General features: G+C 45.8%; 2 protein-coding genes across 2 annotated transcripts; one reads left to right on the top strand and one right to left on the bottom strand.

The window, feature by feature from the left end:
* Positions 1-102: 102 nt before the first annotated feature.
* ILF2 (interleukin enhancer binding factor 2) lies at positions 103-7692 on the top strand. Its single transcript, XM_054711727.1, has 14 exons — positions 103-202; positions 867-926; positions 1135-1177; positions 2041-2145; positions 3211-3288; positions 3648-3750; positions 3853-3918; positions 4230-4346; positions 5718-5796; positions 6045-6132; positions 6499-6560; positions 6636-6750; positions 6957-7047; positions 7196-7692. Exons 1-14 carry the CDS (start codon positions 198-200, stop codon positions 7354-7356), a joined length of 1173 nt encoding a protein of 390 aa, XP_054567702.1. The 5' UTR covers positions 103-197; the 3' UTR covers positions 7357-7692.
* A 103-nt stretch (positions 7693-7795) lies between these two features.
* Positions 7796-9850, bottom strand: SNAPIN (SNAP associated protein). The gene is made up of 4 exons (XM_008155781.3): positions 9657-9850; positions 9358-9404; positions 8998-9116; positions 7796-8468 (listed from the first exon to the last, which is right to left on the bottom strand). Exons 1-4 carry the CDS (start codon positions 9800-9802, stop codon positions 8367-8369), a joined length of 414 nt encoding a protein of 137 aa, XP_008154003.2. The 5' UTR covers positions 9803-9850; the 3' UTR covers positions 7796-8366.
* Positions 9851-15323: the final 5473 nt, after the last annotated feature.

Raw genomic sequence — 15323 nt, 5'->3', positions numbered from 1 at the left:
CTGACACAGCAGGGATTTCTATTGGTTTACAAGCCTGCTTTCTACGGCAAACCAATAGGCATGAGCGGAGGAGTAAGGCGGGAGCCAATCGCACCGTCGTTTGTTGGAATACGCCGGCAAGCCACCTCTGCGCCGGTCGGCTTCTCGGAGGAGAGGGGCGGTTGGTGTGGCTTCCATTGTTCAGGATTTAGGGCGCCATGAGGTAAGGACACTGAGGTGGTCTGGAAAGGTGGGGGGTGTCTGGCCGGGATCTTTGGGGAGGTGGGCCGGAAGGAGTCGGAGGACCGGGAAGGACCACGTGTCTGGGGGCTGCCCTAAAACCTGAGACCTCCAGGTCTGGGCTGGTGGGGGAGAGCGGAGGCCGCGAAGGCGGGGAACCTGGGCCTGGGATGGAGGGTCCCACAACTCCACTTCCGAGGGGTTCAGGTGAGGGGGTGTCCTCAGGTCCCAGGGAGAGCAACCCTCTGGTCTCCCCATGTAGCCTGAGAAGGCTTGAACGTGGCCTCATTCATCCTCTGAGTGCTTGACCAGATATGCCCGAGACGTGTTTTACTGTCTCAGTGAAGAAATAAGCAGTCTTTAGTCTCTGACGTGTTAGAGTTGGCGTGTCCCAGGGGTTATGGGGTATATCTTGTAGGGGCTCAGTGTTGGAGCCCCGTCATTATTTGGTGTGGGTTGTGATTAAAGTATCCAGAACGAGGGGGTCATGGGTGAGGTGGGGCTTTTGAAATGGGGAGAAATGTAAGTGGGAATGGGGATTCTTAGTTTCCAAAGGAAAGTTCGGAGATGGAGGTAGGCAAACTTGAAATGATAGGCCGGTATGGTGGAGAAACACGTTAAAGTCTATCTATTTTATGCATTTCCAGGGGCGACAGAGGCCGAGGTCGTGGCGGGCGCTTTGGTTCCAGAGGAGGCCCAGGAGGAGGGTGAGTGCCAGTTTTTAGCATCTCCGCGCTGGTTAGTTCCCATTTCCGTCACCCGAGTGAGAGTTTGGAGGGGACTAATGGTTCCTGCTTTTGTGAGATCCAGCCGTGGTTTAGAAACCACATGCTGGCCTGCTAAACGAGTTTGGCCCCCAAGCTAAATCACTTTACTTTCTGTAGTTAATCATGTGAACTGTTTCTCTGGTTTTAGGTTCAGGCCCTTTGTGCCGCACATCCCATTTGATTTCTATTTGGTGAGTACCATTGCCCCGTTCCCCCATTGACAGAAACGGAGCCTGCCCACTTGTCACTTGTAGTTTCCTGGAGCCCAGCATCTCCCTGTCAAAATGGTGGATGCAGTAGGAAAAGGGATTAGTGACTAGAGTTGGGGTTTTGAATCAGCTGCATGTTGCTTTACATACAAAAACCGTATACCAGTCAGCAGGGTAGGTAAGCTAACTCCTTGGCTACTATTGGCAGTAACATGTTTGTTATGTTTGTTCTGAATAATTATTTTATCTCTGGCTTATCTGTTAATATTAAGGTGGCAAGAGCTTAAGTTATGGCTGTTTCTTCCAGTTTGTAGCCTTGTTTGGACATCTTGAGTAAAAACAAGTGTTGAAAGATTTTTTGTTTTCAATTTTTTCTGTTGTAGCAACAGAAAAATAATCTCCCCAGTATATTATTTTTTAAGAAAATATTTTTATTGAGGACTTGTATGCATGCATATGAGCATAACCGATGGACACAGATGGGGGGCAGGGGTGGGTGGGTAGTGAGGGCATGTGCTGTGGGGGGGGGTGGGGAGAGGTAAATGGGGGTAAACGGAGACTTATGTAATACTTTAAACAATAAAGAATTAAAAAATATAATTGATTTCAGAGAGAGGAAGGGAGAGGGAGAGGTAGAAACATCAATGATGAGAGAGAATCATTGATAGGCTGTCTCCTGCACACCCCTACTGGGGATGGAGCCAGCAACCTGGGCATGTGCCCTTGACTGGAATTGAACCTGGGATCCTTTAGTCTGCAGGCCAATGCTCTATCTCCTGAGCCAAACCAGCCAGGGCTGTGTATTATTTTGATAAATAATAAGTAGTTGTTTATTTCTGGTTTAGTGTGAAATGGCCTTCCCTCGGGTTAAGCCAGCACCTGATGAATCTTCCTTCAGTGAGGCACTGCTGAAAAGAAATCAGGACCTTGCTCCTAATTCTGCTGAACAGGTATATTCTTTGGGCTTTTTTCCTGTGATTTCTCTGAGAAAGCTAGAGAAGTGAGTAACTGCTGGTGAGGTTACTGTTATCAGAGCCCAAACCTCACAGGTTTGTATTAGCCTCCCTCTCCTCCCCCGTCCCAGCCTTGTACATGGGGTGTATGTTCTGAGACCCTGTTTGCCTGAAACTGCAGATAGTACTGAGCCTTGTATATACTATCTTTTTTCCTGTACATACGTACCTATGATAAAGTTTAATTTACAAATTAGACACATTAAGAGCTTAATAGCAGTAACTATAACTTCTAAAATAGAACAATTATAATAATATACTGTAATAAAAGGTATGTGAATAAGGTCTCTCAGAATCTCTTGCTGTACTGTGCTCACTCTCTTTCACGTGATAGTGTGGATGATAGATCCTCTGCCTACATGAGGAAGTGAAGGGAGGTGAATGCCAGGCACTGGCATAGCCTTGGGCGGCTTACTAGAAGGCTTACTTGAACTGAAGCACTGTGACACCTCAACAGTTGCTCTGATAACAGAGAAGGCTTTGGGCAGGCAGCATGTACAGCATGGATATACTAGGCAAAGGGGTGACTCATGTCACGAGGGGGATGGTGCACAATTTAAAACTTATGAATTGTTTATTTCTGGAATTTTCCATTTAATATTTTCCTAACACAGTTGACTGCAGGTAACTGAAACCATGGAAAACAAAACTGGCAAAATGGACTACTCTAAAATTGTTCTCATTTCTCATTGTGGGTGGAGGAGGAGTGCCAGATTACATATGCGTTCATATTTTTTTTTTTTTTTTATTTTTTTTATTAAGGTATTATATGTGTACATATCTTACCATTGTCCCCCTGCGTTCATATTTTTATTGGGGAATCTATCTTTGAGATAAAAACAAGTTTTCTTCTGGTGAATTCAAGGCCAGATGGGTGTTTTCAAAGCATTATATTGGTATTGATTCAGCTTGCATGGAAAGGACTAGGGGGAAATAATTCAAACTGAGAAGTTGCTTATAATTTTTCACCTGAGGTTGTGTTTGTTTCCTGCTGTTTTTCAGGCCTCTATCCTTTCTCTGGTGACAAAAATAAACAATGTGATTGACAATTTGATTGTGGCTCCAGGGACATTTGAAGTGGTGAGTTTTTGATGATTTAATCCTGGAAAAAGGGCAGCCTCGGTCTGTGGAAATTACATTGGCTCCTGTATTTTTAATTCTTCCATTATTATATTATTATATTATTATATTATCAAAGCCACGCCTACATGGGAAAGTACAATGGAATTCTTTTGTGGTACTGATCTTGGGGACAAGATTTGTATTATTGTTTTCAGCTCGCCATGATGTATCAGGCTTTTCTTAATGGTTTTGGGATATGATTTGACCTGTGCAACTTCCAAATCTGGGTAATAAGCAGCTGTGTTGTAACTGAGGTCTGAGGAAGTAGGCAGTCTTCTCACTTTTTTTCTCTCTCTCTGAAATTCTTTTTCCAACAGCAAATTGAAGAAGTGCGACAGGTTGGATCATATAAAAAGGGAACAATGACTACAGGACATAATGTGGCTGACCTGGTGGTAATCCTAAAGATTTTGCCAACATGTGAGTATACCTCTTTCTGGCTGCGGAAACAGAACACAGCAGTTGGATTTGAGGCATAGGGATCTTTAAAACCCAAATTTCTCTCCTTTTCTCTCATTTTAGTGGAAGCTGTTGCTGCCCTAGGGAACAAAGTCGTGGAAAGCCTAAGAGCACAGGATCCTTCTGAAGGTTTGAGTTTGTTGCTGAACGCGTATTTAGTGGACATAAGAGCCAGATCTGTAATTCTAAGCATACAGTTAAAGTCTGGCCAGAAGGAAATGTGCATGGAGAGCTTTATGTTGGGGAAGTGTGGGCAAGATCTCCATTGTTCAAAATCCTGTTGATCTCCTTTACTTTCTTTATTTTTGTTGACATGATATTTACCTTTAAAACTCTGTATTCTAAATACTCATTCTGGACTCTTGCTGCTTTTGAAAACCTATCAATTCACTCATGGAAATCTGAGAGTTAGAGCTTTTGAATTTTTTCTCTTCTTTTAGTTTTGACCATGCTGACCAATGAAACTGGCTTTGAGATCAGTTCTTCTGATGCTACAGTGAAGATTCTCATTACAACAGTGCCACCCAATCTCCGAAAACTGGATCCAGAACTCCATTGTTAGTCCTTTTTTTCCATTGCTGGGAAATTTGGAGGAAATTCAAAACATGGAATACAGTTGCTGTTGAGTTTACTTAGCTTGTTGCTGCTATTCCACATAAAACCTTCTGCAACCTAAGTTTACTCCCAAACTTTGTTACCTCCGTCTGTAATTTGGAGACAGGTTTACCAGCTTGCTAGTGAAATTGTCAAAGATAGGATGACCAGGAAAGCAGTTTGAGAGCTTAAGAACTATGGAAATACTTATGGAGTTGGGTTAGGCTTTTGGAAATCATCGTGGATCATGTATGCTTCTAGATTTGATCTAGGGCAGTGGTCGGCAAACCGTGGCTCGCGAGCCACATGCTGCTCTTTGGCCCCTTGAGTGTGGCTCTTTGGCCCCTTGAGTGTGGCTCTTCCACAAAATACCACGTGCGGAACTTCATGGCCCATGCGCAGAAGTTGGTTTTTGGCCTGGGCGAGTCTATTTTGAAGAAGTGGCATTAGAACACTCAAGGGGCCAAAGAGCCGCGGTTTGCCGACCACTGGTCTAGGGGAAAAGTAGCGAGTTTTGGACAAGTGATTTGCTGATCTTGAACAGGAACATAGAGTGGTTTATTAATTTTTTAATTTTTTTATTATTTTTAAATCCTCACCCAGGACATGTATTTTTATTGATTTTTTTTTTTTAGTGAGAGAGGAAAGGGGGAGAGAAACATTGATTGGTTGCCTTGTGTATGTACCCTGACAGGGAATTAAACCAGCAATCTAGGTATGTGCCTGGTCTGGGAATGGAACCCACAACCTTTTTAAAATATTATTTATTGATTTTAGAGAGAGAAAAACATCTATTTGTTGTTCCACTTATCTATGCATTCATTGGCTTTTTTTTTTTTTTTAGCACAGTTTTATTTTTTAATATATTTTTATTGATTTTAGAGAGGAAGGAAGAGAGAGAAACATCTGTGATGAGAGAATCATGGATCGGCTGCCTCCTGCAAGCCCCCACTGGGGATCGAGCCCACAACCTGGGCATGTGCCCTTGACCAGAATCGAACCTGGGACCTTTCAGTTTGCAGGCCGGTGCTCTATTCACTGAGCCAAACCGCTAGGGCAACTGGATGGTTTTTGTGTGGGCCCTGACCGGGGAATCAAATCCTCAACCTTGATGTACTGGGGATGACGCTCTAACCAAATGGCCAGGGCGAACCCACAACCTTTTGGTGCATGGGATGGTGCTCCAATTAACTGAGCTACCTGGCCAGGGCGAACATGGTGTGGTTTAGGAATTACGTTATCCTGTCATCCGTCCAGGTTACTGAACCGTGGTAGTGGGTTGAATTGCTTGCTTAATAATAGGAATGTTTCATCTTGGCCTGTCATGCTTCTAGTGGACATCAAGGTGTTGCAGAGTGCCTTAGCCGCCATCCGACATGCTCGCTGGTTTGAAGAAAATGCTTCTCAGTCCACGTGAGTTCCCCCCTCACTATCTGAGCTATGATAACCCTTCTAACTACAGTACAGGATACTGCTGTACTTCCTCTGACAGAACTATTTTGGCTCCAACCTTCTGTCTGGATTCTGAATTTTACATTAAAATTCTAATTGAAATCGAAAGGAGAGAGTGCGTAGTTCTGGAAATAGCTTTAGCTGTGTACCTTGGATGTGGAAGTGCATAATCATATTACTTTTACTCCCTGGGTCCCTCCTACCTTTAGAGTTAAAGTTCTCATCAGACTTCTGAAGGACCTGAGGATTCGTTTTCCTGGCTTTGAGCCCCTCACACCCTGGATCCTTGACCTACTCGTAAGTAAAGGGCAGTTGTTCCTGATCATTCCTATTTAATAATACTCTGACATCTACCAGAATCTGAAGTTTGGTGAAGCTTAAAAAATATTTCATTGCTGGACAAGTAATCCAATAAAGATTTTTTTAGAGTAGTAAAAGAGTAGTTATAAATGCCCCTTTGCCTTTTTTATTATTGCTGTCATTTCACTAATGTAATAATGGAGAGGACATACTAGATGAGCAGTCACTTCAGAATCCCTTCTGAACGTGAACATTTTGACTTGGCCTTAATAACCAGTTTTCCTCATGATAGCTTCAAGTTTCAGTTTGTTTGAAAAGAGGTTGCTTTTTTATGGCACACCTACCTGATTTGTTCTTTTCCAGGGGCACTATGCCGTGATGAACAACCCGACCAGACAGCCTTTGGCCCTAAATGTGGCATACAGGTATAGCATGCTTCTCGGGGTGGGACTGGAGGTCAACCGTCTTGTATGCTCTTTTAATACCTCCCTGTGTTTCAGGCGTTGCTTGCAGATTCTGGCTGCAGGACTGTTCTTGCCAGGGTCCATGGGTATCACAGACCCCTGTGAGAGTGGCAACTTCAGAGTACACACAGTCATGACCTTGGAACAGCAGGTATTGGGACAGCTCTGAAATGGTCTGTTGTGCGACACTCTTGAATACTCCTGGGTCTGAAGGCAGAGGGAATGTGGTCTTAAGGGGTCAAGGATATGGGGCTTGAAATTAAAAGGTTATCTTCATCTCTGTTTTCATGAGAATGTTAGTCAAACAAGGTATTTTGATTATACTTCCTTATTTATCCTCACTTTGCTCTCCTTCAGGACATGGTCTGCTACACAGCCCAGACTCTGGTCCGAATCCTCTCACATGGTGGCTTCAGGAAGATCCTTGGCCAGGAGGGTGATGCCAGCTGTGAGTGATCCTGGGCTGGAGGTTCTTTAGGGTATTCTGTGGTCTACAAAGAAACTACACTGCTTAGATGTCTTAATATTTCCACTGTGTAGATCATGACTTGTGTGCTGGGCTACTTGTCTGAAATCATACCTTTTTTCTCTTCTAGATCTTGCTTCTGAAATATCTACCTGGGATGGAGTGATAGTGACACCTTCAGAAAAGGCTTATGAGAAGCCGCCAGAGAAGAAGGAAGGAGAGGAAGAGGAGGAGAATACAGAAGAACCACCTCAAGGAGAGGAGGAGGAAAGCATGGAGACTCAGGAGTGACTGTCCCTTCTCTCCACCCTTTCTTATCCAAGGGGAAGATTGGAGCCTAAGCTAACTGCTACTGGGCTTTATGTGGTGGCATTTCTGAGGGATAGGGGAGACAGCAAATATAAACTCTACGGAAGGAAATGTTATCCCCTGGATTCTTAACTGACTTGGTAGCCAGGAGTCTCCCATCTCTAGTGAAGCAGGTTACCAACTTTTCTTCATAATATTGTAGAATCCCCAGCTCCTTGAAACCTCTCCTTAACCAGTTCTTTGTTGTTGAAACGTCAGCTGTTCATGCCTGGAATTTTTTTTTTTTCTAAGAAAAATAAAGTACTTCCTAGTAGGGCTTTTTCTTGGTCTTGTATTTCTGTGTTATTTGGCCACCTTTTTTGCTTTCTGAGCTCTTCGTTGAAAATGCTACTCGAGTATTTTCATTGTGAACGCTATATCACAATTTGAAGCTGAATTTGAATTTATTAAAGTACAAAGATTCTTGGAACCTTTCCATATACCAAAGTAAACTAGAATGTTGTTTAAGCATTTATTGAATTAAATGGTTCCAGCAAAGACTACTGTGTTCAAGCCAGTGAGATCTACAAGAGGGTGGATGGGTGACTGCCTGGCCTCTCCCAATCCTAAGCATAAACGGGAAAAGGAGAAGTCCCAGGTAGAGGATGTGCTGCCCAGGCCCCAACAACTTGACCAACTTTTCCAGCCACGGAACAAGACGACCCTCCCTGGTTAACTCGATCTGAAGAAAGTTAACTAGGAACTTGAGTATGTTCCTTTAAAAAATGTAGGGGTCTCGGCTCATTCTTGGAAGTAAGAGCTGGAATAAATCCTTTGGGATCCTGAGTCCTGCTGAAGAGATTTCTGTGGACCCCCACATAAATGGGTACGACTGTTAAGTGCTTCAAACACAATCCATAGGATTGTCTGGATGTCCCAGGGTTATAGGGTGTCCTGAAGGAAATGAGGCAGGTGGAAAATAGTACTTGAGCTATCCTGAGGCCCATCTTTTGTTACTTGCTTGGGGAGCCAGGGGGGTAAACTCCAGAATCCAGCATTGCCCTCCTTCGGGCTGTTTCCTTGGCAACGCTGTGGTTTAGGCGCCTCAGCCGCTCCTATAAGACAAATTTGTAATCTTAACTGCTCTGTGGAAGGCTTCAGAGCTCACTTGTTACCTGGGCACTATAAAATATCTGGCTCCATCTCAATGTAGGTCTTCTAAGGTATACAAGAAGGTAAGTAAGAGCCACCGAGTATTGAGAATAAACAGTTCTAGCCCAGCTGGTGTGGCTCGGTTGAGCGTCGACCTATGAGCCAGGAGGTCATGGCTCGATTCCCAGTAAGGGCAAATACTCAGGGTGTGGGCTCAATCCCCACTGGGGTGTGCAGGAGGCAGCCAATCGATTCTCATCCATGTTTCTATCCCTCTCCCTCTCTGAAATCAATCAAAATATTTAAAGAAATAAAGAATAAACAGTTCTAGTATGGCAGACACTAATTTAGTTGACAACTCCCTTTCCCCAAAGATTTGAAGAATGACTTTCATTGAGTTGGAGACGGGAGACATCTCTTGAATAGTGGAGATATACACTGAGAACTTATAAAGCAGAGCAAAGAATGACGGATGGTAGGAAATTCTTTTACCTGGGCATTCTGCAGAATGTTATTGACCAAGACAACTCGTCGCCGGGCATTAAGTAGCTTCTTTACATAGGGGTCGAGATCCAGGGCCACTTTCTGATCCTCATTGATACGGCACAGCTCTGTGGGTGTAATGTAAGGTGCAACTAATACCTACTGGCTCATTTCTTGTTTTTTGGCAAAGTAGGATGGAAAACACTCTTGCACCACAAGGACCATAGTCACGAGAAACTTAAAGGAATCTGAGGCAGCGTTGCTATGCCGCAAGGAAATGACAGAAACTCAGCCCAGAGGACGGACGGCAAAACATGAGGTTCTGAAAGTAAGCTGAGGGATTCCGAATACACAGGGATGCTTACTCACCAGTAGCTAGGTTGTCAATTTGTTCCCGCAGCTCTACCTGGCTCTCTCTGCAAAGAAATACAAGACCTACAGGGTCAATCAATGGACTCAAGAAACCTGTTCCCCTACGTGTTTCCCAAGTGCTGAGCCGCACGCCCACCCCCGCACCCGGAGGCCGTTCCGTCCAGCCTCCAGGTTCCCATATTCTTAGCCCCATCAGAACCCTGGCAGCAACCCATCTGGACTCCGCCCTTTCTTGGCCCCGCCCCATACAAAAAACTGAAATCGAGAGGCCCCGCCCAACCTCCCCTCTCGGGCACCTGACGGCGTGGACGTGAGAGTCGAGCTGCTGCACAGCGGGTCGCAGAAACTCGAGGAGCCCCTCGGCGAAGATGTCGCGGCCTGCGGGCCCCGCCACCGGCGTCCCTGCCCCGGACACAGTGGTGGAACCAGCCCCCGCCATCATGAATTATCCTTATCCCGGAACCTGCCGCGAGGGCCGCCGGGAAATGAAGCCCCGCCGAAGTGCGCCGCGCGGGGGCGCCCGAGTAATGCGGCCTTCCGCTCAGCCTCCGGGATTTCTGGGAAATGGAGTCTCTGGAGCCGGCAGGGCGGGGAGAAGGCCGGGCCATTAATGCTCCGGGAGTTGTAGTTCTTTATAGGCCTTGAAGGTGCGGATTTTTAAAATCTGCAGACTTCAATAGCTTAGGAGAAGGAATAATTTTGGGGGACGGGTACTTGTTGTTTTCTCCAAAGGTGAAAAATAAATTCTTTTTATTATTATTTATGTTCCTTAATATATTTTTTATTTATTTATTTATTTATTTATTTATTTATTATTATTTTTTTTACAGAGAGGAGGAGAGAGGGATAGAGTTAGAAACATCGATGAGAGGGAAACATCGATCAGCTGTCTCCTGCACACCCCCTACTGGGATGTGCCCGCAACCAAGGTACATGCCCTTGACTGGAATTGAACCTGGGACCTTTCAGTTCGAAGGCCGACACTCTATCCACTGAGCCAAATCGGTCAGGGCTATTTTATTTATTTTTATTGAAAAATTAATTCTTAAATCCCTAGTTGGCCATAGCCTTCCTAGCCTAATCTATGAGAAAACCAGATTACATTCATAGTACAGTTTTATTTTTCTAAATTTACGAGTACACTTAAAAAAAAAAAAAATCCTCACCCAAGGATTCATTCATTTTCGTTCACTGACTTTTAGAGGGGAAGTGGGGAGAGAGAGAAACATCAATGGGTCAGAAGCATACCAGAGGCAACAGATAGCTGTATCTCTCTCACATCGATGTTTCTCTCTACCTCTCTCTCTTCGCCTTCCTTCCTCTCTAAAATAAATTTTAAAAAGATGGTTAAAGTGCTTAATTTTGTGTAATGTGCATTTTGCCACAGTAAAAAAAATATTTTAGCCAAGGCTGGGTAGCTCAGTTGGTTAGAGCATCCTCGCAATATACCAAGGTTGAAGGATTGATTGATCCCCCATGAGGGCACATACAAGAATCAACCAATGAGTGCATAAATAAGTGGAACAACAAAATCAATGTTTCTCTGTTTCTCTTCCCCCTCCTTTCCACTCTCTCCAAAAATCAGTGGAAAAATATCCTCGGGTGAGGATTAACAACAACAAAACAAATGGATGTCTCTCTCAAATCAATTAAAAATATTTAAAAAAAGAAGCTGGTTCTCTGAGGAAAATGACTTTTGGGTTTTGTTTTCCTTTCCACTCCTTATCATCTTGACTTGCTCTTATCTTTCAGGAAGCCATTGCAATAGCCTCCTGATCTTGCCTCTATCTTTCTACTCTCCAGGTCATTCTGCATTCTAAAATACCAGTCAGATGAAAGGGAATTTTAGAATCCTTTCCTTGGTTCCTTGGATATCTCTGTGAGGAAGACTGGGCAAGGGTCTTCCAGAAACCCTGGAGTTTGATAACAGGTTGAAGGCCAGTGCTGGTTCAATTATTCATCCTCTAAACATTTATCAAATTCCAGGCATCGTGACACAAGGTATTCAGTACAAAATCCCCCTCCTCCCGGCTTGCACCCCTATCACATTGCAGTGGCTTTCATGTCCTTGGCTTTTCCATAAAGGCTGAAGGAGATCCTAAGAACTCCCCTTCTCTTCTGTCTCCCATCTCCTCACCCCCTGGGTGGTGCTTAGGTTGACCTGCCCCCTCCTTGCTGGCAATTTGAAGGTGGATAGTGGGGTAAGTCCATGAGGAAACTGTAGGAACAGCTGTTCTGGCTCAGGCAATACAGCCACACACAGTACCCTCTGTCTGACAGGTTAGCCGCACCCCTATACCTACGGTGGACCCTGAATGGGGCAGAGCGGGCGGTCGGAGGGTTATCAGAGGGTTCTTCTTGTGGTAGTGGTGGTAGTGGGCACAGAATGGTATCTGGTGATGGCTTTAACTGTCGAGGGAGACCTGAGAGTTAGACTTGTTAGGTGCAGGTAAGGGACGAGGATTTCCTAGTTCACCCTGCTTCCTGGGAGGTCAGAACTTTGTGTGGGGAGCTCTAAATGCTTCAGTGGCAGAACTGAAGGGGGCAGCAGTACTGGCGGTGCTGCCGGCAGTTAGACAGACATGAGCAGAGCAAGGACAAAGGGTCAGGTACAGAAGGTCACCAGGATGGAAAGCCCCATGTGCCCAGCAATGGATAATTGTAGGGTGGGACCTCACCTCCAGGGTGACTTTTCCTTCCCTAGCCTATCCCTGGTCCATGAGGTTAGGACTCCCTGACTTTCCTCCCTAGAGATAACATCTAGGCCTCAGTTGTATTTCAGCTCCAGGCCCAGAAAAGCAACAAAACCAGCGCCCCCCCCCCCCGCTGACTTCAGGACCAGCTGCATGGAATAATGACCCCCTGCCCCTGGTGCTGGCCAACCAATCAGTGGAGACCACAACCCTGAATGGACACACCTGGAAAACTGCTAATATTTTATGAAGATATTTCCCTGGGACCTCCCCTAAAATCTCCACTCTTAAAATCCTTAGGATGGAGGACCCAGCACGCTCTATCTCCCAGGAGAGTCCCTTTCCCTTCCCCCTCTCTCTCCACCCCTCCAGGCACATCCCCAAATCCCAAGCTCCAAGGGCCCTAACTTTACCTCTAGAACTTGTTTGCTAAGCCCATTTCTTCTAGGCATTGCTTTTTCTTCCTCTGTAATCTACCCGATAAATGTTCTCTTACAGTTTGGTCTAGCTCTGAATTCTTTCCTAGCCAGAACCCAAGTGCTGAACCAGGTTTGGCCAGACCCCACCTATCAGACACCTGGTGCCGTTCAGCCTACAACAGTGAGAGTGAGGAAGGGGTAGGATGGGCAGTCAGGAGGCCTGAGATTCCAGGTGTTTTACCAAGTGGTGCTCCTGGAGAGCTGCCATCCCGCCTCACCCATGGGTGAATTCTTTGGTCAGACCAATGTCAGGTCAGACGCTAGGACTCCTGCTTATCACAAAGGAGGCAGAAGCTGAGGGTGGGGTTCTGGCATCCGTCGCACTGGGAAGTGCGAGGTGGCTGAGGAGGTCTGTCCTCTTCTTTTATCTTCCTTGTCTAGCTCTCCCCCGTCTCCTCTCTTCTCTAATTGCTGACCTGGTTTTTCCTCTGAAATGAAATTCCTTTAAAGGATGTCAGGTGGTCTATATAATAGATGTCAGGTTGAATGGATATGTGAGTCCTTCAGGCAGATAATCAGAAAGTTACCTGGAAGTCCAAATGTATTTACAGGCATTGACACAAGACTGGAAAGTTCAAAAAGTTTAAGTCCCCAGGCTAGTTAGAATAAGAATAGAGTCCTCATGCCTTAGCCTTCATAGTGTGGATAATTTTAGCAGCTTGGTTAAAGTGATTCCATTTTTTATTTTCTATCTTCACACTTTCCTCAAAGCAAATCCTTTAAAGAAGACTCAGGAGCCCTGGCCAGTGTTGCCCAGTTGGTTGGAGTGTTGTCCTGTGCTTCAAAAGGTGGCCTGTTTAATTCCCAGTCAGGGCACATGCCTGAGTTTCGGGCTCAATCCCTGTAGTGAGCGTGCAGGAGGCAGCCAATCAATGTTTCCCCCTCACATCAATGTTTCTCTCTCAAAACTCAATGATTGGATCTTGGACCCATCAGTTTCAAGCAAAGATGGGCCAGTGACCCCTATAAATAAATAAATAAGTAAGTAATAAATAAATAAATAAATAAATAAATAAATGCATGCATGCATGCCCTGGTCGGTTTGGCTCGGTGTATAGAGCATCAGCCTGTGGACTGAAGGGTCCCAGGTTCGATTCTGGTCAAGGGCACGTGCCTGGGTTTCGGGCTCAGTCCCCAGTGGGGGGCGTGCAGGAGGCAGCCGATCTCTGACTCCCTTTCATCATTAATGTTTCTATCTCTCTCTTCCTCTCTGAAATCAATGAAAATATATATTTAAAAAAAATTAATACAAATAAAGAGGCTTCATGAAGCCTCAGCTGTCACAGGCCTTTTGGCCTGCCAGCCCGACAAGGTAAGAGGGCCATGGTGGCTGCTGCCACCATCACAGTCCCCAGAGCCTTCCTGGGCCCGTTTCCACTAACACACACTTGGCATACAACATGCTCTTTTAGGTCTGGATACCTTTGTATTTGTTGTTCCCTCTACTTGGAATATTCTCCCTTGTCTGTTCAACTTTCCTAGGACTTTCAAGATCCAGTTTGTCATTCTCTTCTCTGTGCACCCAGTGCCCTTCTAACAAATAATGCCTTGTTTGTGTCTGCATGGCAAGTCCTCTGCAGATGGTGGCTGAATGAGTAAAAGGCTGACGTAGGAGCCAGGCTGACTCCTGGTTCCACTCTATCGGGGACACTCAATAGGGACAGAGGATGGCAGAAATGGGACACAAGCCTCAGGTGCTGGAACTGCAGTGAGCAGCAGGTGGGGCTAGAGAGCCTGTGGCTGTAGGGGAATTCCTTGTACCCACTGTTGGGAATGAAGGAGGAATAGAAGAGGCAGAAAGAGAAGGGAGCTTAGGCTCCACTGGGACCCTCAAAGCCCCCACCCTCCACCCCACCAGAATGCCTCAGGGTCCCCTGAACACCAGGCCATGTCGACATTTTCATAGTAGTAAAGATTTCAGATTTTAGAAACGAGACCCGACCTGGTCTTAGCTCCCTGCACTGCCCAGGGGAGCCAGTGCCAAGGGTGTAGAGGACATGGAACAAATCCTTTTGAACAGACACCATAGGGACTAAGAACAATGAGTCAGCAGACTGTGGTGGGCTTGGAAGCACCCTGGGCAGGGGGAGCCTGAGCTAGAAGAGGCTGAGAGCGAGTGACTAAGGTACACCCAGTGCCTTGGGAGACCCTTCTCAAAGGACCCAAGCTTCCTAGCCCCAACTTCTCTTCCTTAGCCCAGGGAGTTGAGGCATCCAGGGATTCTGTCCTGAGATAACCCCCTCAAAGGAATTCCATTAGTGGATGAAGGGGGTGGTGATGGGAGGCACTTGCTGCCATCCTGTGCCCCTTTCCCCACTTCTGGACTCCTTCCATAGTTTTTATCCTGGAAATTTTGCCAAGTCTGGTGAGAGCTCCAAATAAGGGAAGATGGGCATGAGCATAGAGGTGTGTGAGCTGCATGGAGTTGAAATGCGGCACTGGAAGACTGCTGCTGAAGGGCTCCACTGTGGCCTTCACCTGTCCCCGCTGGGTTCCCCTTCTCGCCTTTCACTCTACATAGAGGAAGTATCCGGGTGTATTATTGGAGGTGGCTCAAAAGTCACCAGATGAAAGAATATATATCCTGAGGGCAAGGTCTAGGTAAAAAGTCATTTTAGGGGAATGTAGTTGTTAGCTACTTTGGGGGAGGGCTGGGGAAAAATCCTAGGTCATCCCAGGTTGTATGAAGAGGGTAAGGAACCCATTCATCTTGCAGCTCCCCCTTCCTTTCTCTTCCCAAAGGTTTCTTAGAGACCCTGGGATGTGCCTGATGCAAGGCAATCAGGGGATG

This window comes from Eptesicus fuscus, chromosome 22 (genome assembly GCF_027574615.1).
Source record: "Eptesicus fuscus isolate TK198812 chromosome 22, DD_ASM_mEF_20220401, whole genome shotgun sequence".
NCBI lineage: Eukaryota > Metazoa > Chordata > Mammalia > Chiroptera > Vespertilionidae > Eptesicus > Eptesicus fuscus.
The sequence above is the reverse complement of the archived record's forward strand: the minus strand, read 5'-3'. Positions and strand labels throughout refer to the sequence as shown.